The sequence below is a fragment of the Mastomys coucha genome, unplaced genomic scaffold (genome assembly GCF_008632895.1).
Source record: "Mastomys coucha isolate ucsf_1 unplaced genomic scaffold, UCSF_Mcou_1 pScaffold12, whole genome shotgun sequence".
Taxonomy (NCBI): domain Eukaryota; kingdom Metazoa; phylum Chordata; class Mammalia; order Rodentia; family Muridae; genus Mastomys; species Mastomys coucha.
Genome location: NW_022196894.1, coordinates 23,563,385 through 23,587,317, shown reverse-complemented (window position 1 = coordinate 23,587,317; position 23,933 = coordinate 23,563,385). Strand labels below are relative to the sequence as shown.

At 39.6% G+C, this 23,933-nt stretch overlaps 1 protein-coding gene across 9 annotated transcripts in view; it reads right to left on the bottom strand.

Annotated features, from left to right (window-relative positions):
• Tp63 (tumor protein p63) overlaps window positions 1–23,933 on the bottom strand; it is a 210,971-nt gene that overhangs the window by 62,734 nt on the left and 124,304 nt on the right. For all 9 annotated transcript variants that reach the window (XM_031363552.1, XM_031363553.1, XM_031363555.1 and 6 more), the window contains one exon: window positions 10,534–10,788. In XM_031363552.1, coding sequence (XP_031219412.1) covers window positions 10,534–10,788 — 255 coding nt within the window. The remainder of the gene's footprint in view (window positions 1–10,533; window positions 10,789–23,933) is intronic.

Here is a 23,933-nt window from a genome sequence, read left to right as displayed (position 1 = left end):
CACTGTTGAGGTATAAGAATAGGAAATAAAAAGAAAGACTGCTTTCTGGTATGGATTAGCTTGAAAGGGATCGTTACTCTACACACCATGAACAACTTTTCTAAGTGCTCATTTCAACTGTCAAGGTATAGGAGTAGTTCTCCCAAATTCCTCCTACTCTGTTGGTTAATATGCTTTATCTTCATATAAACCATTCTAACATTTCCACAAAGCCTCATCTGCGAGTTCCAGGGATTGCATAGAAAGACTGAAAGGGTTAGTAAAGTCAACAAATGCAGTGTGTAAAAATAGCCTTAAGTCTAATACATTCTCTCATCTTTCACCTTATACTCTGTTCAAGGGATTAGAAGGCAAAGGACTAGAAGTACCCTCAGAGCTCCCAGGAACTAAAACACCAACCAAAGAGTGCACATGGTGGAACTCATGGATCCAGCAGCATCCAAACCTTTCTCATCTTTTGAAGACTGGTCTCATTTGGAAAGTAGGGTGTCAGGAGGAACAGTAAAGACCCATACCAGTATATTTTCAAATTCAGTAAGAAAAAAAGGTTTTTACTTATATGTAAAATCCTTAGTAATATAATAAAAAACAAATCCACTCTACATACTGTATACCATTCTAAACTTTTTGAAGATGATATTGAGAAAATAGGCTTTTTAAATTCCTCTGACTGTATAAAAATTCCACAACATCAAATTAGTAATTAATATGTTTACTATGATAAAGTTAGCTTAGGGAAGTCAAATAAAAATAATTTTTAACTTTGTTACAAGTTAAACTTAACACATCTGTCAAGGAACATAAGATAGTTAGGCAAACTCTAGGACTGTGAAAATCCTTTTGCTATTTTATGGGAGTATAGGTGTTTATAGCAGCAATTACTTTGCTTTTATAATATACTGTTAATCACAAATGCCATTTATTTGATGGTGATTGCTTGGTCAGAACTGTAATCTATAACTATGACATTGTTTGAATGAAAAAAATGTGATTTTTCTCAAGAATACAAAATATAAAAACAGAGTAGAGGCAATTTACATTAATGTTAGGGCTTCATATTTACAAATATTCCCCAAATTAATACATGAGATATAAGGGAAAGTAAATGAAGGGGACTCAAAGAACAAGATATAAATGTATCTCAAGCTATCAAAGTATAATCAACATGAACTCATCCTACTGCTTCTCAGAGTTGTATTAAGTTAAATATGTTTTTAAAAGAAACTCTTTTAAATTATAAATTAGTATATACAGGGCTGGAGAGATTGCCCAGTGGTTAAAAGAGCTGCTGGCTCTTCCAGAGGACCCAAGTTCAGTTCCCATCCCAGCACCCGCATGGTGACTTGCAACCTTCATTATCTCTAGTTCCTGTGCCCTTTTTTGACCTCCACAGGCACAAGGCATGTGTATGATGCACAGACATCGTGTAGGCAAAATGCCAAAATGTAGAAAATAAAAATAAATCTTTTTTCAAAGTATATTTTTCATTCAATATTATAACCAAGCACGTAAACATGCAGTTTGTCATTTCGTGTCTTTGTAACTGAGTTAGAAAACCTCAGAAAAACGACCTGAATTGTAAACAAGGGAATGCTGTAGTTTGAGAAGATAGATCTAAGCAACAGGAATCCAGGATGAGGTAATAACATGCTATGTTTTGAGAACAGAATCTCCCAGGCTCTCAAAGCATTTCATAAACCTTAATTACACCCCAAAGCCATCTTGCCAAGGAAATATTATAATACCCATTTAACAGATGGGCAGAAACAAAACCACCTGCCCCAGTTCTTCTTGCTTATTAGTACCCAACAGTGGTCCACTGACTGCCCAGCTTCGCTTAAGAGGCTATGTGGTTCAAGGACCTGTCACATGACTTCACAAATCAATGAGGAGCCTTCTATTGATCCTTGTTCTCATTTGCTAAAAAAAAAAGACCTAAAATGAAAAAAAAAAAAAAAAACCCTAAACTGTAAAAAGTACCAAAGGAAGAAGAACCTGTTTGACTAGGGAATTTGAGATTAAGCATTTTCAGCATTGAGTCGACAGAAGAACCTATGGAGACTCAGTTTCTCCTGACACAATGAACTGGCAAGTGTTATGCTTGTTCACATGAATCTTCAATATAAATTCAAAGTATATGTGATGGTTCACTCTGTCTCTAAAGGAAGAGTCCCTCCTTAGTTTAACACACACCGTGTCATATGTGCCCACACACATACACACATAAAAATAAAGAGATAAATGCTTGATCTTTCAAAAAAAATTAAATATAGGTTCTCGAGCTACTTTAAATTTTATTTTGAATTGTAGTTTGATGATAGGGTTAAGGACATTATTAAAAACCACGGGAAAGACACCAACTAAAATTATTCTCATTGGGTACCATTGTGCCTAATTACAGGACCCCATGGTCTAAAAACCACTCCATGTATAGGACATATCACAAGGCTTAAAGAATATAGGAAATACCATCCTAGTCTACAAACATTTCTTCAGTGATGCAGAACAGAGGTGCTGGGCAGAAAAGTTACATTATCTCAAGTCTCCACGCATCCAGCACTTCAAGAAGGTGGAAAGGGGGATACCCAGGGACTGGTGACATTTATAAATCTCAGTTGGCCACTTCAAATAATATCGTTAAATGAAGAATAAAAACACCACAAAACCAAAAAGAAGTAAAAAAGTAATGAAAAACCAGGAAGTAATCAATGTAAATATGTTGATTGTTGTTGGCATAAATACATGATGCTTATTTAATGCAGATGCTTACTCATCCCCTGAGAGATGGCTTGTGAATATCTCTCAGGAGACATGTGCATCTGTCCTTTGGGAGATGGATGGGAGCTAGGGAACAGACTGTGCACTTGGAGAAATGGTTCCCCAGGAGATAGCAGGAACAAGAATGTATAAACCTTGTATATGGGAACGTACCAACAGCAAATATCCCACAGTAAAAGGCACGTCCTCCAGGGTTGATTTTGAATACACATTCATTTTAAGGGATTTCTAGTGACCTTAATGATATAGTATGTTTTTCTTGAGTCATTAAAAAATTCTTCTGGTATTATTCTCTGTTTATGCATCAATTTTCGGGTGATCTTTCTTCCAGAAGATGCTGTATGTGCCAATTAAAAATAAACTATCAGTTAGTAAGCTGAGAAAACTGATTTGAAGCCCGTTAAACCTCACTGCCCACTTCTGATTATAGCTTTGGCTAATTTTAGCATTAAGGCACAGAATTCCATAAATTCTCTAATGATAAGAGCAGAAACAAATAAAATACTTCATGCAAGTATAGAACACTGCATATAATCAGTGTTTTATAAGATAAAATTTTAGAGATATGAGAAAGCAAAAAGAATAGATTCTATAAGAAAAAAATAATAAAGTATACACTACCGATGTACTACTTGGTTACATGTAACAAGATTTCAATGTCTATTTCCTGTATAAGAGAGAATGAATTACTACTTAATGAAATAGAGCTGAGAGTAACTGATGCTTTCTATCTTAGAGGACTGTAGTTATTTTACTCAAACTTCAAATAACCTTCCCTTGTCTCTGTCAATACATTGCATGGGATGAAAATTTAGCCTATTATTTTGTTGGACTTATAGTGTTTTACTACATTTTAAAAGACGATATTACTATCATTTAAAGATCTGGAGGTGTTACATGCAAATCACAGTCCCTAGTCTCTCTTTAATGGTTTAATGACAGGCCTTGCTCCCTTTAAGATAGGAGGCTGGGACTTTAAGATAGGGATCCTGCAGGCATGCTTGTCAACCCATTTCCATACAATATTTGCAGTAGGCTTCCTTGCACCAATACCTCTGAGCTCTCTACTCTAGCATAGCCCATCATTAGTCAAGTAGTCTGTTGAATTTGAAGCTTCAGGGGTCTGACTTCGATCTTGAATAGCCTACACTGGTGGATCCTCAAGATCTTCTTCACATTAGCCCACCATTCCAGGTAACTAGAGCAACAACAACACACTTATTGGCTAGCGGTCCCTATACAACTTGGCTGGCTACTATGAGTGATAACTAAGAAAGGAGGAGAAAGACAGGAAGACAAAGCATAGAGAAGACAAGGAAGAACAGATGGCGATTTAGGGATGGGAGGAAAAGAATAAGATGGATAGAGAAAAACATGGATTCTTTTAAAATGCATGTAAAAGCAATAATTTAAAGATCATTTCTGATGAATCAATGGTCCTTATTATACTCATAATCAATAAATCAACATTAATCGTCTCGAGAGAAATTCCATGCTGTAGTCTACAAGTCACTCAGATGAAAGTAGGAGTGTGGTAAAATCAGATTAGATGAACTCAGACTCAGCTAAATGACTAAGTAATTATGCTCTTGACTGAGATACATCTCTTCTGTAGCATGTCTGTCCAGGGATGTGTGTAAATCCAAACCCCAAAGGCAGTCACTTTAACTATCACTGAGAGTCACCAAGCATGTTATTTGAGACATTCTTACATTGTACTCTGTGTTCTAAGAAATATCTTGGCTAACTCATTAGTGTGTTTGATGCACAGAAAGAAGCATTTATATGTATCTCAGGTAATTTACAGAACAGCTACGGCAAGAACTAAAAATAACTTTGTTATAGGCTACCAATTTCTCTCCTGTCCTTCAGCAATCAAATCTGTCACTTAACTGTGAGAGTATACAATGGCCAAATTAAGGCTTAAATTGTGTGTGTGTGTGTGTGTGTGTGTGTGTGTGTGTGTAAGAGAGAGAAATACATAGACAGAAAGACAGAGAGACAAAAAGGCAGAGAAACAGACAGGAGAGAAAGAGACAAACAGCAAAAAACAGAGACAGAGAGATAGACAAAATATGTTAGAAATTGAACCCAGAATCTTGTATGCTAACACTATATTTCAACAGTGAGCCAAAGCCTGATCCCAGAAATGTTTTCCCTATAGAAGAATCTGCAAATCACAGAGGATGTGGAAAAGTTTATCATGTCCTTTGATGGTCTAGCCATAAGAGTCTGAATTCCAGAGGGCCATGCAATTGGCTGGCTTACATTTGATTTCTACAGAGCTGGCAGCCTTTCTCTGAAAGTCTTACATTACAGGTAACCTGATGACAGGGAGTGGGCCACAGGCACACATCACAGCCTGCCTGGCTGCTTATGAGACAGAGACTCAATTGCTAGGATCAATGGAACACGCCAGGGAACGAGTTGTTCCCTTTTCAAACTACACCTCCCTAATCTCCCCACTGGCTCCAGGCAGACTCTTCAAAGCTCTGAACATAACTGGAACTTGGTATGATTAAGAAAAGCAAAAGAAGAAGGCTGTCTACAAACCATGGGCCAAGGTAGAAGGGCCACGTCCATGAACAGGTTACGTTAAGTCTCAGAACTGGAGGATATGGCTCAAAACATACTACAAACAAGGTTCCCTTACATTTGCTAAGGACCCACCATGTACCCCATGTTGATCCAGTCTAGGTTGGGTTTTCTACCTAACAAGTCTTTGAAACCTATAAAGAGAGGAAGACACAAGAACCCAAATGATTCTTCATCTCAAGAGCAGTGTCATGACCTCAGCCTGAGTTTTGTTCAGTCAAACAAAAATAGAGAAGACCTAACCCGAGGGTGTTCACAGAGAACTCAATCTGCTTATGTCATGGACTGCTAAATAAGTGAGTGAATGAATAAATAATGACACAGGTAGCAAAGGTGTGTGGCTGAGGTCAATAATCAGAGCCAGCCATGGTCTGTGAATGGCAACCTCCTTGCTGTAGTCCAGTAGAAAACAAACAAACAACTTTTGCCCTCAGATGCAGGCTTCTTTCCCATTATTCTTGGTTCTCATGGCAAACTCTCCTCTCTGATGAAACACTCCACACCAGTAGCTATGGTTCTATTTAATAGCCATCTAGTATTCTGATCTGTACATAGGCCTCACTCTATGGAACTAGTGTGCCTCGGTCAAGTGTTTTGGTGATATCCATTAATAGTTGACTCAAAGTCAATAGCAAACCCTCCATTAGGTAAGATACATTGCTTCCCTAGCCACACAAGGAAGAAATAAAAAACACCCTAATATATAAAGCAGAATTAAAAATGGAAAATAAGTGTGTTAAATCACTATGTTTTATAGCTAGAAAGGGTTTGTGCCTATGTTGGCAAGGCAAGGCTGTATCAGTTTGGCAACGCTGAATAAGCCAGAAAACCAATAGCAACTTGTGTTCAGGAAAGTCTGTTACCATACTATGTCTTATACCTGTGTATTCGGAAAGGGGGATAATGTTATAGTCCGTAGTGAGTGCAGTATGTGTGTTAATATCTCAAAATTATTTAAAAAGTTAATGGAGACTTTTAAAAAAAATGGTACCTGTTATTTAACTGTACCTTCAGCAAAGCTACCATGAATTAGCAATACAAAAAAGACTCAAGTTGAGCTGACAATATCAGACTCAGCCACACTAGAAATGATGAACAAATGTGTGTCTGTGGCTGGCCTAGCACTAATAGGTACATTTACTGATCAGATACCTCTTTAGTATAAAGTGTTAATATCCATATGTGTAAGCAAAGAAAGTAAAGTTCCAAGAGGGTGAGTCTGAGGGTCAGTCCACATTGAATCAGTAGGTCACAGAGATGACATCTGTGCTTGCCTTTTCTGATGTCTTTTAAGTACATTGCTTCTAATGTCCTCTGGCTGATGAGCCTCTTTTAAAACATTGGACCATTCACAGATTATTAAGTAACAGGCCTCTCTAACTAGTGTCAATCTAATTGTGGAAAGAAGAAAGTCTGAAACAAAACCTTGAACTTCTAGTTGAGAGGAATGTGTGTGTGTGTGTGTGTGTGTGTGTGTGTGTGTGTGTGTGTGTGTGTGTGTGTGTAAACTAGACTAGGGGAATCTGTTGTCACACTTTGCTGTATTTTGTTGGAAGAGATTCAAAACATATACCTTTCCAGAGCTAGAGCTATTGTCACCCTAGCTATTTAGAGAAGTAAAGGTGCATGTCCCAGTGCTCCAAGCATCTTATTATATGCTGATACTACTGCTGAGGGTAAAACCAGATGACTCTGGAGGAAGAACATCATGATGACAGATGACACAGAGGATCAAGAATAAACCAAAGCAAACCAAACAACTTCTTCTTATAGAGTCACCAGAAAGACTAGACAGTTACTTCATCTACTTCCAGTTTGTGGGAAGACCCAAGATGTCACATCTTGTTTAAAATAAATTGTTTTAAATGCAGAGATGCCTGGTAAGCAAATGTTGTGTAATACAGCACAAAACACCCATCTGCCAGTTGGACATCAGCATATTAGAGGCCAGTTCTACAGGATACAGGGGCATCAGGATATTAGAGACCAGCTCTATACAGGACAGGCATACTTCGGCATGCTTCTACCTTTGTCAGTTAGAAAAGGTGACAGTCTAGAGGACATAGGGAGGGTACTCTCTGGAGTGAGGGCTCTTGGGCATGACTTATCTTGTCTATTTATTGAGGCTTCCCATTTTAAATCTGTGGGTAAAGGACTTAGTTACCAGGCACAACTAAGATACTTAAGTAAGTTTTCTTTAAAATAAAAAGCCTGTGTATGAATTTAAGAATATGTAAATTATTAGATGCCACTGTGTACAAAGCTCAAGTATTCCTAATCAAGAAACACTATCTTCAAAGTTGATTGCTACAGGTACCTGAATAAAGACTCCAGTGTTGTAGATTTTGAAGAAATGCCAGTAGCTTTGAAATAAGGCTGCTTAAGAGTAAATTAATATAATATAATATAATATAATATAACTATAACTAGTTGTGTATAGTAGAGGGACTCTCATTCTATAGAGATTGTAGACAATGGCATAGCCATCCAAGAGATGTCAAACAGCCTGACAAACTCCACTTCTTCATGAAGGCAGTGTACTTGGTGAGAACCCTGTCTGCATTAAAGCTTTCTGTCCTGATTATTAGTACAGCCACCTCACCTCTGACAACAGTAACTGTCACCATCTTCTTCCTCACCAAAGCACCCAATTATGCAACTCCAGATGACTGATGTGACTTGGCGAAGGCCACATTGACAGTCGTACCACCATCAAAGATTTCTGGCTCTTACCCAGAACTTTGAAACCTAAATGCCCTTATTCCGCGCCCCCCCCCCCAACCTTGGGCTTCTGATATTGCTATCACTTCAAGGATATTTTATGAACATGTCATATCATTTTCTCCCTGCCTAAACTATATTTTAAGCAGTGAACTTCAGTGCTTTTTGTGAGACAAAATTTGTTTCTTGGAGAGAAGGTTATCCATGGCAGATAGGTTGGCATTGGGTCTAAAGTACAAGTTGGTTTTTAGCTTTTGGAGAAGACATTATGAGGGAAAGAGAGGAGAGGAAGGCTGGTCTATTCCACCTGCATCAAGCTTCATTTTTTTGCTTCCTACATGACGTTAGAAGGGAATCAGTATTTCTTTGGTAGTCTCTACATGCCCTTTATCTCATTAGACATGTGGACTCAGGACTTAGTAACCAATCAACTAATGTGTGATCCCGAGAATTGGGGAACTCTCTACTTCCTACCCTAGGTTCACGTGTCTTTGTAAAAGAGGCTGCTGTCATGGTGGACGGCAGAACATCACTGAGAAACTCTGCTACTCAACTGCTACATCCATCTTCAGGATTGTAAATAGCAATGAGATGAAAGATAGTGACAGAGTTGACAAGCAAGACATGGAGGGAATATTACGTTTTAGGCTGGTACTTGCGTTCATAGTCGAAATATAAACTATAACAGAGCACCTTCTTAAACCACAAAAAGAGAACACTGAAGTAAATTTAATTTTTGGACAGCTTAGGGATTTTCTGATTGGAAAGCCAGAAAGAGAAACAGCACACTCCATTGAGGAGGTAGAAATTAGAAACACCCCAGTCCCGCAAACAGTAAGAGTATCACTTGTGTTCATCTGTATGTTCTCCAGCTTTCCTCACAGCAGGTAAGTGATACAAAATCCTGCCATCTGCTACTAAAATGAGAGAGGAAAGGAAGGACCGGATACAAGATGATATCGGAATGTGCATAAATTCATGCTATCCATAAACTCCATGGACACCATGTTGGGTGAAAGCTGACAGTCAACTCTGCACCATCTATAGAGTGGTTCTCACTGTTCCTAATGCCGTGAACCTGTAACGCAGTACTGCAGGTTCTAATGACGCCCCCCCCCCACCATAAAATTACCTTTGTTGCTACTACACAACTATAATTTGGCTACTGTTGTGAATTGTAATGTAAATTTCTGATATGCAACACCTGTGAAAGAGTCATTTGACCCCCAAAGAGGTCAAAACCCACACATTGAGAACAACTACTCTAGAAAGTAGAGGGAGATACTTTCTGGAGAGTAGGACTTGCTGAAGTGGCAAAGGACTAGCCAAGCTCTAAAAACAATTTTTCAATAAAACAATGATATTTAGAAGGATTTCCACAAACAGTAAATTTCTGATAGATATAAATGCCACTATGGTTGGCACCCTTTGGTTAAAACAGTTAAAACCAGCTCTGTAGGTTTCTTCTATTATATGTAACTGCTATGTGTGTTATTCTGTAGTACAATGTAAACTGAGAAGTGAGATAAATACTCTGTTTTCCCCTAGGGCCTCACATGCATGGCCAGTCTTTTTAACAGCGGCCTTCAAGTATCTTTTTCCTTTGACTCTGGGTCTCTCTGAGTTGCTCAGGGTAGCCTCAGGCTCCCTGTGTAGCTTAGAAATGGAGTTGCACTGCAACTCTCTGTCTTGAGCCTCATGAGTAGCTGTGATTACAACCTTGTGCCCTACCCTGACCCCAGGTCCCTGGTTCTTTTTATTTTTTAACCTGGGGACAGGGATGGATGCAAAAGCATTAGAAGAGCTATAGCACATGGAAAGTTCTATAACACATGGAAAGTTGGTTTCTTCAAAATTTAAAATCAGAACCCCTTTGTACTAACTCAATGGCCTGAAAAGTCATAGGAATTTTTTGACAGGGGGTAAAAGCATTTTAAAGTAATATATATGATACATAAATATGTATCATATATCATATATAATCAACAACAAATTATAATCTATGATATAGGCTCTATATGCATAAATACATTGGTCTTAGGAAATTTATGGCCTTAAATTATTCCATTTTATTTTGTTGCTCTATTTTAAACACATTTTCACCTTTCACAGTATACTCTGAAAACTGTCTATATTCTAGGACGGTGATGCTTCTGATTGTCCCAATACTTTCCATTTTCCTGAAACTGCATACAAAGCACCACCCAAGAGTGTGCTGCAGTCAGAAACAAGAGGCTGAAAATCACTGGGCACTGGTTGAAACTGATACATGTAATTGCCAGACTAGTCAAGGCTTTTGCCTTGACTATTATCTACTCTGGATAATTGTTCAATATTCAAAGATGATTTATTTTCTCATTGGATAAGAAATATTTGAACTTGGAAAAGGGAGACATGGTGAAGACCATCATGAGACTTGGTGTAAGAAGACTCTCTTACCGTCCAGGTGGCTGACTTGGCAGTGCTTGACTGCTGGAAGGACACATCGAAGCTGTGTGGGCCTGGGTAATCTGTATTGGAAGGAATGGCAGGGGATGGAGAGAGGGCATCAAAGGTAGAGCTGGGCTGTGCATAGGGCGAGGGTGCCGTCACGCTGTTCTGTGCATGGTCTGTGTTGTAGGGGCTGGTGGACGAGGAGCCGTTCTGAATCTGCTGGTCCATGCTGTTCAGGAGCCCCAGGTTTGTGTACTGTGGCTGTAAAGACATCCAGACACCCCAATATTAGTCATGTAAGCTACAGTTCATTGCTCAATAAAATTGGCATTATTTGGTGTGCTTTGTAAAAATAAGGGCATGATGTCCCAAACGTCATGTACCAAGTAAAGCCACCCATCTGTGGTAGAAGGCAACACCCAGTGCAACTGTGTGATTGTTGGAAAATAGAATACACACTCAAAACAGGTACAATGTGCCTGGGACATGATACTGCTGAGAAATTACTTTAAATAAACACTCTGTATTACTGCTTGCAGAAGGGGAAGGAGGAGGAGGAGGAGGAGGAGGAGGAGAAAGAGGAAAAGGAGGAGGAAGAGGAGGAGGAAGATGAAGAAGAAAAAGAAAAGGAGGAGGATGAAGAGGAAGAGGAGGAAAAAGAAGAAGAGGGAGAGGAAGAAGAGGAGGAAGAGAAGGAGGAGGAAGGGGAGGAGGAGGAAGAAGAGGAAGAAGAGGAAGAGGAGGAGGAAGATGAAGAAAAAGAAGAGGGGAAGGAAGAAGAGGAAGAGGAAGAAAAAGAAGAGGAGGAGGAGGAAGAGGAGGAAGTAGAGGAGGAGGGGAAGAAGAAGAGGAGGAGGAAGAGGAGGAAGTAGAGGAGGAGGAGGAAGAGGAAGAGGAGGAGGAGGGAGAGGAGGAGGAGTAAGAGGAGGAGGAAAAGGAAGAGGAAGAAGAGGAGGAAGAGAAACAGGAATAGGAGGAGGAAGAGGAGGAAGAGGAGGAGGAAGAGGAAGGAGAAAAAGAAGAGGGGGAAGAAGAAGAGGAAGAGGAGGAAAAAGAAGAAGAGGGGGAGGAAGAAGAGGAGGAAGAGAAGGAGGAGGAAGAGGAGGAGGAGGAAGAGGAACTAGTAGTAGTAGAAGTAGTAGAAGTAGCAGCAGCAGCCTAGCTCTAGCTCTCAGTTTGCTACAATATTCATAATGAAGGACGACAACAACTGTTAGATTTATGAGAGATGAGTATCAAATGATTGCACACATAAGACAAATTTTTGGCATTAAATCTAAATTTATGTGAGAGTCGATCACTCTGGGGACAAGTTTGAAATGACTAGGGTGAAATGGGGAGCATGGCCAGGGAGATGCCACTGCACTTTCTTTTCTGGGATGGTATTTTCTATTGTTTCTCAGACTAGACTCAAATTCTAGACTTATACCATCCTCCTGTCTTCTTCTCCTTAGGAGCTAGGGCTCGTACACCTAAAGTACCATGCTCAGCTTTACCACATGGATTGAAGGTAACCTACAACACCAACACACTGAACTTTGAAGAATCTGTAGTCTTCAGCTGTTAGTTAGAGATACAGCTCTGTGGTGGACCTGGGCATAATGGCACACGCCTTTAATCGCAGAATTTGGGAGACGGGGGCAGGCAGATCCTATGAGTTGGAGGACAGCCTGGTCTACAGAGTGAGTGAGTGCCAGGATAGCCAGGGCTACACAGAGAAACCCTGTCTCAAAAAACTAAACCAAACCAAACCAACCAACCAGCCAAACAAACAAAACAATTGCTCCAAACCACAGAGTTGGTTTGCAGTGAGATAATTATGGAATTCATCAAAATCTACCCATTTACCTGAAAAGTAACTTTCTCATTATCAGAGAAGGAAAAATAATTAACCAAAAGCACTACCTGCCAGACAGATTGGAACTTCTGAAACTGCCTTAAGTCCTCTGACAGTGTCTGTCAGTTGTCCCTTAATCAGAGTCACACTGAGCCATTTTCCAGAGGGCTCACCAGCTGACTGGTGTTTTGTTTTTTTGTTTTGTTTTGTTTTGTTTTTGAGCTATGGTAGTCTTGTTTTCTCCTTCAGCTAATGAAGGGCAAGAGAATCATTCCTGTTGTTGTGTATTTTTAAAAGAAGGCAACAAGGCTAGTTTTTCAATAGAAATATAATCTGGAGAGACTCAGGCTGTGGAAAATGATGAACAAAAACAGATTTCAAAAAGAAAAGAAAATAAGGAAGGAAGGAAGTAAAGAAAGCAGGAAGGAAAGGAGAAAGGGAGAAAGAAAGGAAGGAAGGAAGAAAGAAACAAAGAAGTTAAGGCTTGAATTTTGCTTTTCATTTTAAACTTTGAGTTTAATAGCATGATTTTAGCCATCTTAACTCTGTCTCGGGAGGAGATAAACGGATTCAGTCATTCCATTCAGTCCAGAGAGCATCTGCTGCAATGCCCACAGCCACACACCCATCCCATTCCATTCAGACACTCACATTCCACTGCTGAATGCCACCTCCCATTTGCTCTGTAAATAACTATTAATCTATTTACACTTATCCCCATGTTGACAAGTGCAGCTGTTTGTCTCGTCTTCTCTCCCTTCTGACTTTTACAGTGCCTACCCCTCTCCTACCTACCCTTCATCCTCGACCTCCCCTCCAGACAGGTGTGGCTAAACTACAGGTAGACACCTTGGGAAAAAACCAGAGGCAGGTACAAATGTGTCTACACTCAGCTAAACTAAAGCTCTTAGGTAGCAAGCCGGAGGCCACAGCTCTGGAAGGGGATTGAAGAAATCTTATTTGTGTTTCGTTAAGGGTCAGTATACAAAGTACTCTTGAAAGTCCTGTAGGAATCAGATAATGCTGGCAAGGGCACGTGCTTCCCTAGATCAGGACAATTAGGGAGGCAGTGGTCCCTGACAAAAAGGACAAAGAAGCCAGCAGAACACTTTCTCATAGGCAGTAAAAGACTGCTGGCCCACCCCTCCCTCCCCCTCCAGCTACATGGCAGAAACATCAACTAATTGTGGGCTTGGGTAAGAACAAAGAGACACCGGCCCTTTGAATTTCCCCCCTCCACCCCAATACGTATAAAGAGAAAAGTTGGGGGCCAAGTTTTAAAAGCCAGTAAGCAAACACATCAGTTCTTCAAGGACTGAAGAAAAAGTAACATTCCATTTACAGAGGCATCTCAGAGACAGGCCCTGCCCTTGCTGCAAGGCTGAACACACTTGACACCAAAGAAGAAACTATCTTCCAGAAGTCACCCAGAGCACAGCAGTTGCTCACTGACCTGCTTCTGATGCCATGTTCTTAAGTTCTATGCAGCTCAATAAAATCCTAGACCAGAAGCAGCACGGTTTGATCCTCCTAATTCCCCAATATATACAACAGCACACTAGAGTCCTCAGCAGCATGTACATTCTATTTGGTGTCCAGCAATAAAAAGTGAAAATGTGAAATAATTTCAATCCTTCCCAAATTATGCTTTAAAAAAAAATCAAATCCAAGTAGTATATTGAATTGTCTCAGATTTTAAGAATTATAAATTCAATACTTCTAATTGTGGGCTTAGATGGCAACAAAACCCACATCTTTGATTTTTTTTTTCTAGTGTCTATAAAGAGAAATGAACACATATGGGATCATGGTAAAAACATATATGTATATGTCCTTCTTGGACACATTGCTTAGTTTGTTGGAAATCAGTAAGTAAATCAGAAATCAGTAAGGAAAAAGTCACAGGAAATAGTTCTATAGAAGTTATTTTTGAAATACCCACTATTTAAGAGTATTAGAAAGTCAATCATTAGAAAGTCCCAGTGGCATTCTGAAGATGCTCCCTGTAGCTCTCAAATGGAGTGTCTTAAGTTAACTGTGTATGCTAATCCTAGCATAAATCATCATTCTTTGAAATTGGGTAGGTGATAGAAGAATCATTTTCCAGCAAAGTGAAGCTGGTAGAGAGGAGGAAACAATACGGCCCCCTTCGTTCCTCTTGGTAATCCCATGGACAGACAGAGAAGTGAGTTATGCTGGAATGCTAACTGATTATTGATGCTGACAAGGAAGACTGTCAGAGACTAGGAGGTGACATTTGTACAACAGACACGAACACTGCCCTGGGAAGAAGTCCATTGGGCATTTGTGTTTCCTATGTAACAAAGAGTTTCATGGTATTTGAAATGAAATATAGAGGAGAATCTCTCTTTCTAATGACAGAGTTACTTGATCTCAGAATATCCCTAACGTACTGTGGAGGTATACAGAGTGAAGGGAGGTCAATGTTATAAATCTGTCCTGTCACATCTGAGAGAAGAGGAAGCCTTTTTTTTTCTTCATAAAATATGAACATGAAAATGGACATAATTTGTCTGCTAACTGATGTACTCCTCATATAATAAGTAAGTTGATTTCCTCCAAATTTAGCTGGTTGGCTTATTTTCCATAGAAATAGAACACTCCTTGACAGGACCCAAAGTATTACCTGTGCTTTTCCCTGAAGCATATTCACATTCATCACAAATTAGCTGATCGTCACACTGCAAGGATGGGCTCACAAGAATATGCTATCATCTGGGAGATATCACAGAACAACCTTAAGAATGTTGGGGAACACAAATATGGTTCTTACAGAACTAGGGATCTTCATGCTAAAAATCTGTTAGTTACCAAATAAAAGGAAGAGAAGTTCCTCTTTCCCGTCCTTCCGCGTGAGGTCTGCATCTACAGCTGTCAAGAGACTCTGATCCATGTCCTACTAAACTTCAATGTGGATATCCAGGATTAGGACAGCATCAGACTAGAGTTTTCTCTGTCTGCTCTGTCAAAATGTCTTAAGAATACAACTCCTGGAGCTTCATTTTATTTTTCTTTCTTCAATGACCATTTTGGATTTTGAACATGTTATAGACCTGAATTCCCTCCACATGAGCTCAGTAATGTTTCAATAGGTTGCAATGAGCAAAGTCTGTCTTAAACACCTGAATTTATAGTCACTTGAAGCTCAAAATGGATCACCTTCCTATAAAAATTAACACCAATAAAGTACAAAAAACCAAGTCATTTGAATACTGCCTTGCAAACAGGGCTTAAGTAAAAGTTGTGTGTGGGAAAATAAAAACAAAAAGAAAAATCAAAAGACAAATCTTGTCCCCAAATTCACCTGTAGAAGGCAAATAGCCCAATCTCTTCCTTAGATATTGCCATCTATGCTACATATTTTGAGATCACGTGGAAAAAATAACCAACATATTTCATGTGGAAAAAAAATATTTTTGGCTCTTGAATGACTGTTGGGTAAGGGGATTAGACCTTCTCAGCTTGTCTCATATTTCTGTTTGGATTTTAGAGTGTAACAAAACTCTCAGTCCTGGTGGCATGGGCTTAAATCTTGACATTACCAGCAATGCGCTCTTCCCCTGGGTGAGGAAGGTGAGCAAATGTGAACTCAGCTTCCTATGGGCTAAAAATCTGAATGAGACCATAAAGACAATGGCAAGGTACCATCAGTTCTCACATTCTATTAGCCTCCCTGGATAATATTTTAAAATGAGGCTATGAGCCTACTTTCAAAACAGGTTCATGGAATCATCCTTTTTGTCTTTGTTAAGATTTACCTGGTCAAACCCTAAATAAATAATATAAAAAAAAATAATCTGTCTCAGTGGCATAGCTAGTTTTCTCAGTGGATATAATCTTTTGCCTCAGACTTTAAGAAGGGGTCTTTGTGAGTCTTCTACAGCTGTCTTGGGAAAAGAAAACAGTTTCTTCACTGCCTTGGCTTCATAAAGCCTTCATTCCATTCCTCACTCATTAGCACACAACACTCCATTTTGATCCAATAATATTAGCAGGATAGTGCTTTTCAACAAACATAGCCTAAGGGAGGAATGCTTGCCATTTTTCAACCTTCTGCCACCTGTCCCACTTCAGAAAATGAAGGTTTGTTTTATGCTGCAATTGAATATAATTAACTGAAAGCATTCCGTTTCAGGTCAAGAAGATACTTACAGTAGGATGCTGAGTTAGATCAACATCTTTCTACCTTAAACACAGTGGTCCTGGTATATTTTCTGAAAACCATATTTTATTAAGCATAAGATATTTTACTTTTTGGGGGCACTGCACAATCATAAAAAATGAGTAACTGAAAATAAAACATATCCATTCATATAATGAACAAAGTGTAAGAATAAAGTGTTTAAGTGAAAACAAACCTAAATTATAGGCTGATTACCAACTAGAATATTTTATCATAAAGTTTCAAGAATTGTGGCAGCCAAGTTTCTATGACATATGAAAAGATGTCCTTAAAAACTCCATGATCAGGTCAGACAAACAGATTAAGTTTACTCATCAAACATGTCAACTGAGAGTTTTAAGAGGTAGAAAAGGGGGAGTACACTGAAGATACTGCAGGGCAGTGATGGCGCATGCCTTTAATCCCAACATTTGGGAGGCAGAGGCAGGTGGATCTCTGAGTTTGAGGCCAGAGTGAGTTGCAGGACAGTCAGGACTACACAGAAAAACCCTGTCTCAAAAAACAAAAAAACAAAAGCAAAAACAAAAACAAAAAACTTGACCTATATTTAGTTAAAGAAAAATATCTAAAGTCCAGTTAAAATAGTGAAATTTTAAGCCAAGGGCTTTAGTAAATTTGTGCCCTGGTAATCAGCACAGAGATTTACATATCACGAGGAATCTGAATGCTGACACCATTATACACCAAGAAAACGAAGACTTGATAGACAGTAGAAATATAGACTTTTAATTAGTTTCGTAATTCTTGACGCATATGAGAGAAAGATACTCAGAGCTTCAGTTTGTTTAACCTGTCAACTACTCATTAAAGTGCAGGCAGAAGTATGTTTATGGCCAATTTTTTTTTTCTATTTTGCTCTGAAAAGGCATCATCAGTCCAGAGTAACCATATATTTTGCTAGCTCTATTTATGCATGTGGTAATGTTGGGGAGAGGCAGTGCATGCTAATGAAGATCTCCAGTAAGACTTAGGCCATCTACATGGAAAATACAATCCAGTGATTGCAGAGCTCATCAACAATTCTCAGTTCATCTGCTTAATTTACATCCAATGTCATGACAGAAAACAGTAGGGCCATTATATTGTAGTAGATGTGTTGTAGCTCATGCTGACATAACTTGGAAGACATTGATTTCAATAAATAATAATGACTGTCCAAAGTAAACCCTAAAATGTGCTATGTGTGTAGCATTCATATGTAAGCCTCTCTGTGGAAAGATATTAGCTATTATTAATGTTAAAACTCCTTTGGAGTCTTCGGCGTGGGCCTTATAATATTCAGATGATTCCCATGTGTCCTCATAGATATTCACATTTTATATTTATTTTAAAAATGAAGGAACTGGACCTCATGGGATAAAATAATTTGCTCAATGTTACACTAAGAGCTACAATGTGATGCTACTGAAGTGAATCATCACATTGGTCTTTATTCTATGTGCCTGTGAATGTCTGCCTGGAATATTCATCTGAAATTTGCATTTAAGGAACGTGATCTTTTCCTATAGCTAAAGGCTTCCACCCTGCCCAATAAAGCCATTCCCTGTTCTCAGGATTCCTCTATTTAATCCTTAGGGCTCTTTATAAAAAGAGCCCTAGCTCTTTGGAGCTTCCATTTTTTTGGCACTTCCATGGAACAGATGGTGCAAATCTCTTCATGGCACTGTTAAACTCTGAATGGTGAGCCCCATGCGAAGATCCCTATTCTCTTAAGAAAATGGCCCCATCTTTAACTTAGCCAGAGAGGTAGTCATTACAACTTCCCTTTGGCAAATGGCCCTCCCTACAACTTTTCAGAAGTGAACTCTTGCTTCATTATTTAACTTTCTGTTTCGATATCCTGTGCATATATCCCCTCTCAGTGCCCAGACAGATGAGCCTGCCTTTGTGTCCCATTTTCATATCCCTTCCTCTTGGTACTACATAATTACCATTGCAACTGCAGTTAGTAAATATTGCAAACATTGGTCTGCTCTGCCAGACAATAAATTCATGGGAGATCATGTGTGTTGTAGTCAGTGACAAATCACTATTACTTGAAGAAATGTCTGTGGCACAGTAGATGTTAGGAATCTATTCACTCAGAAACGAGTATAAGATCCTTCAACTACAAATCACATTCAGAAAATCTCCTTCCTTATTCTAAGGTAACAAAGCAATGTTGACTTATCCTGAAGCCGCTCTTCATTTAAACTGCATTCATCTCTGTGCCCATCTGTCAGCTGAGAATATAGGGCATCTCCTATAATCTCTATGACCTTTGCTTTGTGTGTTTGACACTCTCTGTAGATGGGAATTGTTCTTTGAGCTTCAGCATTGGTGGGAACCCATAGCCGAAGAGCCAGAATTGTCACTCATAGGCAGTGAGTAATAGCTGGTGGCTCACACCTAACTAAGGAGCGTATTAAGGACCTTCTACTTCCTGAAAATGAACACATACTCACTTTTGTGCCAAGACAGAGATTTTTTTTCACCTGATAGTCTAGACTTTCTTTTCAGTGCATGTAGGGCAGCCATAAGAGTCTTCATTTTGATGGTCTTGTTTTTATTATTTACTTCCTACTAGAGACCATTATGGGCAAATATAGGTTCCTTTGGAAAGAAACCACTTGAATAAAAGCTTAGAGAAGCCTTTAGTTTCTAATAGATAGGGCACCAAATTGGTCTAGCCCTGTCTGAGTTGTACGATTTTCTGCCCAGATGGCCAGAAAATTTCAGAATTGTTCACTCTGTTTTGGAGCAGTGATATGACTACCAAATTACAAAAGTTTTTTTGAGGAGCCAAGACTTTGGCTTATCAAACTTATAATCTGTTTCTTAGAAATGATTTCAATGCAGGACCTTCTTCCAGGCTATAGACCACATGCCCAGAGGCCTCCCCAGCAGCCCTTACTTGCAGCCTATACGCTGGAGCACAAAGCAAGGAATATGCCCTTGAGTCTCACCACTGGCAAATGAGGAGCACAAACAAGACCACACATTTTCATTTTATTTTTGCTTCCTTGTCTTTGAGGTTCGGCTCTAGGGATCAAATGTGGGGTCTGTTGCTGGTCTCTAGCCTAGCCCTCTAATTTCCTTTTGCTTGTCAGCTGCCTGGCTGATTGCTACATATTTCATTTCGTCTGAGGCAAAGCTTTCGATGCCTTACTAGACTTTGTAATTAGACAGTGTGACGTAGCTAGCATTAGGGTCCTCCTCTACCCTGTCACTTCTCACTGCAAAACAAAAAACTGAGGTTAGCAGCTCTGGCGAAGGCATGCCTCACTCTGGAAGGCTTTTAACTCCTCATCTCATTTTATTTTTCTCAATCAAAAGGTGGCCCTGTGTCAGCCAGCTCAACAGTGGGTGTCTTGGAGGGAAAAGGTTTAGATGACATGTCTAAGCAAAATGACTTAGGGTTTCTCAGAGCATAGAAGCTAATAAGAGGATAGTGTTTGCCAGTCACCAAGCTCATTCACCCACATTAAACTACCCACATCTCTGGTGATTAGCCTTAGACACAAAGGGGACAGACTGAATCCAGAAATCAGTATAGGAGCAAGTAAACACTTTAACTGCAATACAAGATAAAAATCTAATCTCTCTCTCCCTTTTAACCACACACATTCCCTGCCCTCATAGGCAATCAATTATGTGAAAGTGGCATTCACTCTGCCCTCTTCACCTGGTAAGAGGACAACCCATTCTTAAACCAGGGAACTGATCCATCTTTTCAAAAACCTTTCTTGCTGCTTGAAATTTTAATAGAAGTGAGTAAAACTCCCCATACTGCAGGAAACCCATAAATCAACCAAACAACCAAACAACCAAATAACCTGCCAGACATCAGGGAAAAGCATGTGTCCCTGATACTTACAGAACACACCAAGGACAAACCTTGTATATTTATATTGTTAATAATAGTCTTATTTCTTATGAGGTACCAAAAACCAAATTTCTATCTGAAGATACCAATTGAAGCCAGAGCAACAGATGGTCATCCAAACCACTCAGAGAATACTAGTGAGTAGCCCTGTAGAGGACTGAGAAGCAAATACCCCATTCCCTATCATTTGAGAGGTGTCAGACTGGCAATAGTGCAAAAGCATGCCATCCACACAGGTTCAGAGGACAGAAATCTTATTCAGAATGTCATCTTCGAGGGACTTCATGGGTAGAGAACTTTCACCAGAGAGACTTAATGACCACAAAGGACTCCATCTGGAGATTAAATGGATGGGCCTGTGAGGGTGTGGAAAGCAAGCAAGAATAGGAGTCTCTTCCCCCCACCTCCTCAGTCAGGTTTTTGGCCTTTTAAGTGCATGGACACTGCCTTCTGAGGTAATTTCCCATGCGCGCTGCTTAGAAGAATTGCCTTTACCTCAGCTGGTATTGCCATGTGTCTCTGTGTGATAAGTTCTCTACCTTAGTCTGCTAAGTGTCTCCCATAGTCTGGTTAAAAGTAGTCAGGCCATCCTGCAAGCATCTGATGTTGTTGCCCCTTTGTGAGGGGTAATGGTTTTCCTTTTAATTCTGATTCCATCAATAGACTGACACTAATCCAGACTGATTTGAGTAAACAGAGTATATTCCTCCATTGTCTCTGTGATCTGAGAAAGAATCAGCCTCAGAAAGATCACTGCCTTGGTTGGAAATGGCCCCTGTGGGGGTTTGTGCAAGCTTGAAAGGAAGACAGAAAAGGCCAGCCGGCAGGGTGGAGAGTCCTGTCTAAAGCAAGCTCTCTTTGGGGGTGGTAATTCTCACAGGGGTATTATACTAACTGCACCTATTAGTGGCTTTTGCACCAATAAGAATGAGGAACTGTTTCCTTTGTAGTGTTTCCAGAGTCACTGATGAGAGTGGTTCATGACTTTTTTTCCCCCTCTGGCCACCCACCACAGCTTTTATGAATATTTTATCCCCCCCCCCCCACTTTTTTGGTATCTTAAGAAACAAGAAAAAAATGTTCAGGTTACAAGTTTTGAATGAAATATCATTTTTTCCATACATATTTCCACATTATTCCCCTTTCCATAATCAATGTGTGATTCATCTTAACACCAGTTGCTCAATTTTAAACTGCCAAATAGATTTTTATCTGGGGAGGCCATCTCAGTTAAAACCTACAGTCATGCAACCTCACTTTGTCTTCAAAAAAGAAACTTTTTGAATGACTTCATTTAAAACTTAGGGCACATAAGTTGGTGACAGTACAACATCAAATAAGTTTAGAAATGAAAAGCTCCACGGCAGAGGCAGGTAGTGGTATATACCTTTAATCCCAGCACCACAGAGGCAGAGGCAGAGGCAGAGGCAGAGGCAGAGGCAGAGGCAGAGGCAGAGGCAGAGGCAGGAGCATCTCTGAGTTAGAGGCCAGCCTGATCTACAGAGTGAGTTCCAGGACAGCTAGGACTATAAGGAAAAACCCTGTCTTGTAAAATGAGCAAACAAACAAAGTCCCATGTCTGGAATGCTATTTTGAATAGAACACTTCCAGATCATGTAAGAAGACCACAGGTAAATTATACGGCATTGTTTTGTGAAGACCCTGGAGACACTTCATTCAAGTATTTCTTCAAAGGAGACTGGACAGCAGATGGCATTTTGTGAGACTCTTCTGTATGCCCTAAAATCTACAGAGCTAAAAGGATGCTAATGCTGGACACTTTCAGAATGTTTGGTGTAATGGAGTATTACATGGGGAAGGGAAAGAAAGGGGAGTGAGACAAGCTGGGGTAATCCTCCACTGATCATGGAGCTCAGCCCTCTTTCCTACCCATCTACTCCACTTGTCTTGATTTTTATCTATTTCATTTTAATTTTTTTTTTTTTTGAAGACAGACTCTAGCTTGAACTTGCTGGAACTTGCAGTACAGACTGGGGTAGCCTCAAACTTGCTGCAATGCTCCTGTCTCTGCCTTAAGAGTGCTGGGGTTACAGGTTCATACCACACCAGGTATGTCTTTACATCAAGCTGTCAATGCCTCCATCAGCATCTATCCACCTATGGTCTGTCCTACTAGTCTCACTGTTCTACACTTCTCTCTCAGTTGCCTGCATCTCTTCCTTGGAGAAATAGAGTGTTGGGGGTGGGTGGATTGTGGGAGGAAAATGTAGTATTACAGACAAGGATAGGTCTCTTCCCAACATGACTTTTCAGATGCTATTTCTATCCCCCCAAAAATAAAAATTTAAAATGTCATGAGTTAGATGCTTGATGTGAGAAATTAAAGCCTAAATGTGTTTCGTATGTTTTTTCTTAACTTGGTGGTGGTGTGGAGTGGTGTGGCCACCCGAATATCTACCTGTTCTAAAACCTTGCAACTGGAATTCTCATGCTGAGCAAATCTCACAGATATGGATTTGATCTTTCATATTTATCTCCAGGACTACAATTTTTATTGAGAGCAGAGACCAGAATAGAAGGTTTTCTTATCCTGGACCTATGATGACCAACATTCATAGCAAAGAAAAATCATCTGAAGTTTGTGTCCCTAATTCTGATTTCTACATAAACAAAAGAGAGTATCTATCTTCACTGAAATCTATGGAACTGAGCAGGTGATCCTCAATGCCTTCTAGCTCTAGTCATCTTGTGGGCTACTTCTGCCCTCTCGCTACAGTGTGACCCTTAGGACCCCAGGGTATGTTATCAAAGTTAGGAATCTCAAATTTGTGAACGGAATTATGTTTCAGAGCATTAAAACCCTAGTAGTTCTCTCTCACTGTTTCTGTAAAAGCTCTTCACTTTTAATACCCATAAGTGTATAAAATCAATATATTTTCTTTTGAAATTATTATGCCTTGATGTAATTCTGTTTTCTCTTACAGTTTATTAATTTTATACCTACATTCTTTGCACACTGATTTCTTCCCTGCCATTATTTGCTGAATTATAGAAGCTTTAACATGTGAGATATTTCTCACAAATAATGTATGTTTTCTCTCCTGTCTTTCTGTCTCTGTATGTCTGTCTCTGTGTGTCTCTGTGTGTCTCTGTCTCTGTCTCTCTGTCTCTCTGTCTCTCTCTCTCTCTCTCTCTCTCTCTCTCTCTCTCTCTCTCTCTCTCTCTCTCTCTCTCTCTCTCTCAGAAGCTACAGTGTTCCTCTCAAGCTAGTTTTGTGTTGGAATCATTTATGAGCACATTCTGTCCTTCCTAGGCTGGCAAATTCTCAAAGGTCTGTGGCTAACTACTTACTCACTTCTCCTTCCTTTTCAAGAACAGTCCATGTGTGTAAACTTGGTTTTCAGTGCTTACTGGCTTATACAGAAATGTTCATTTTAATGGGAAAAATAATCTATATGGACTGTGGCTGATGACTGATCCACAGGCAAATATATATTACTTCTTACTTGGGAGTAGTTCGTTTAGGAAAAATTTTTAAA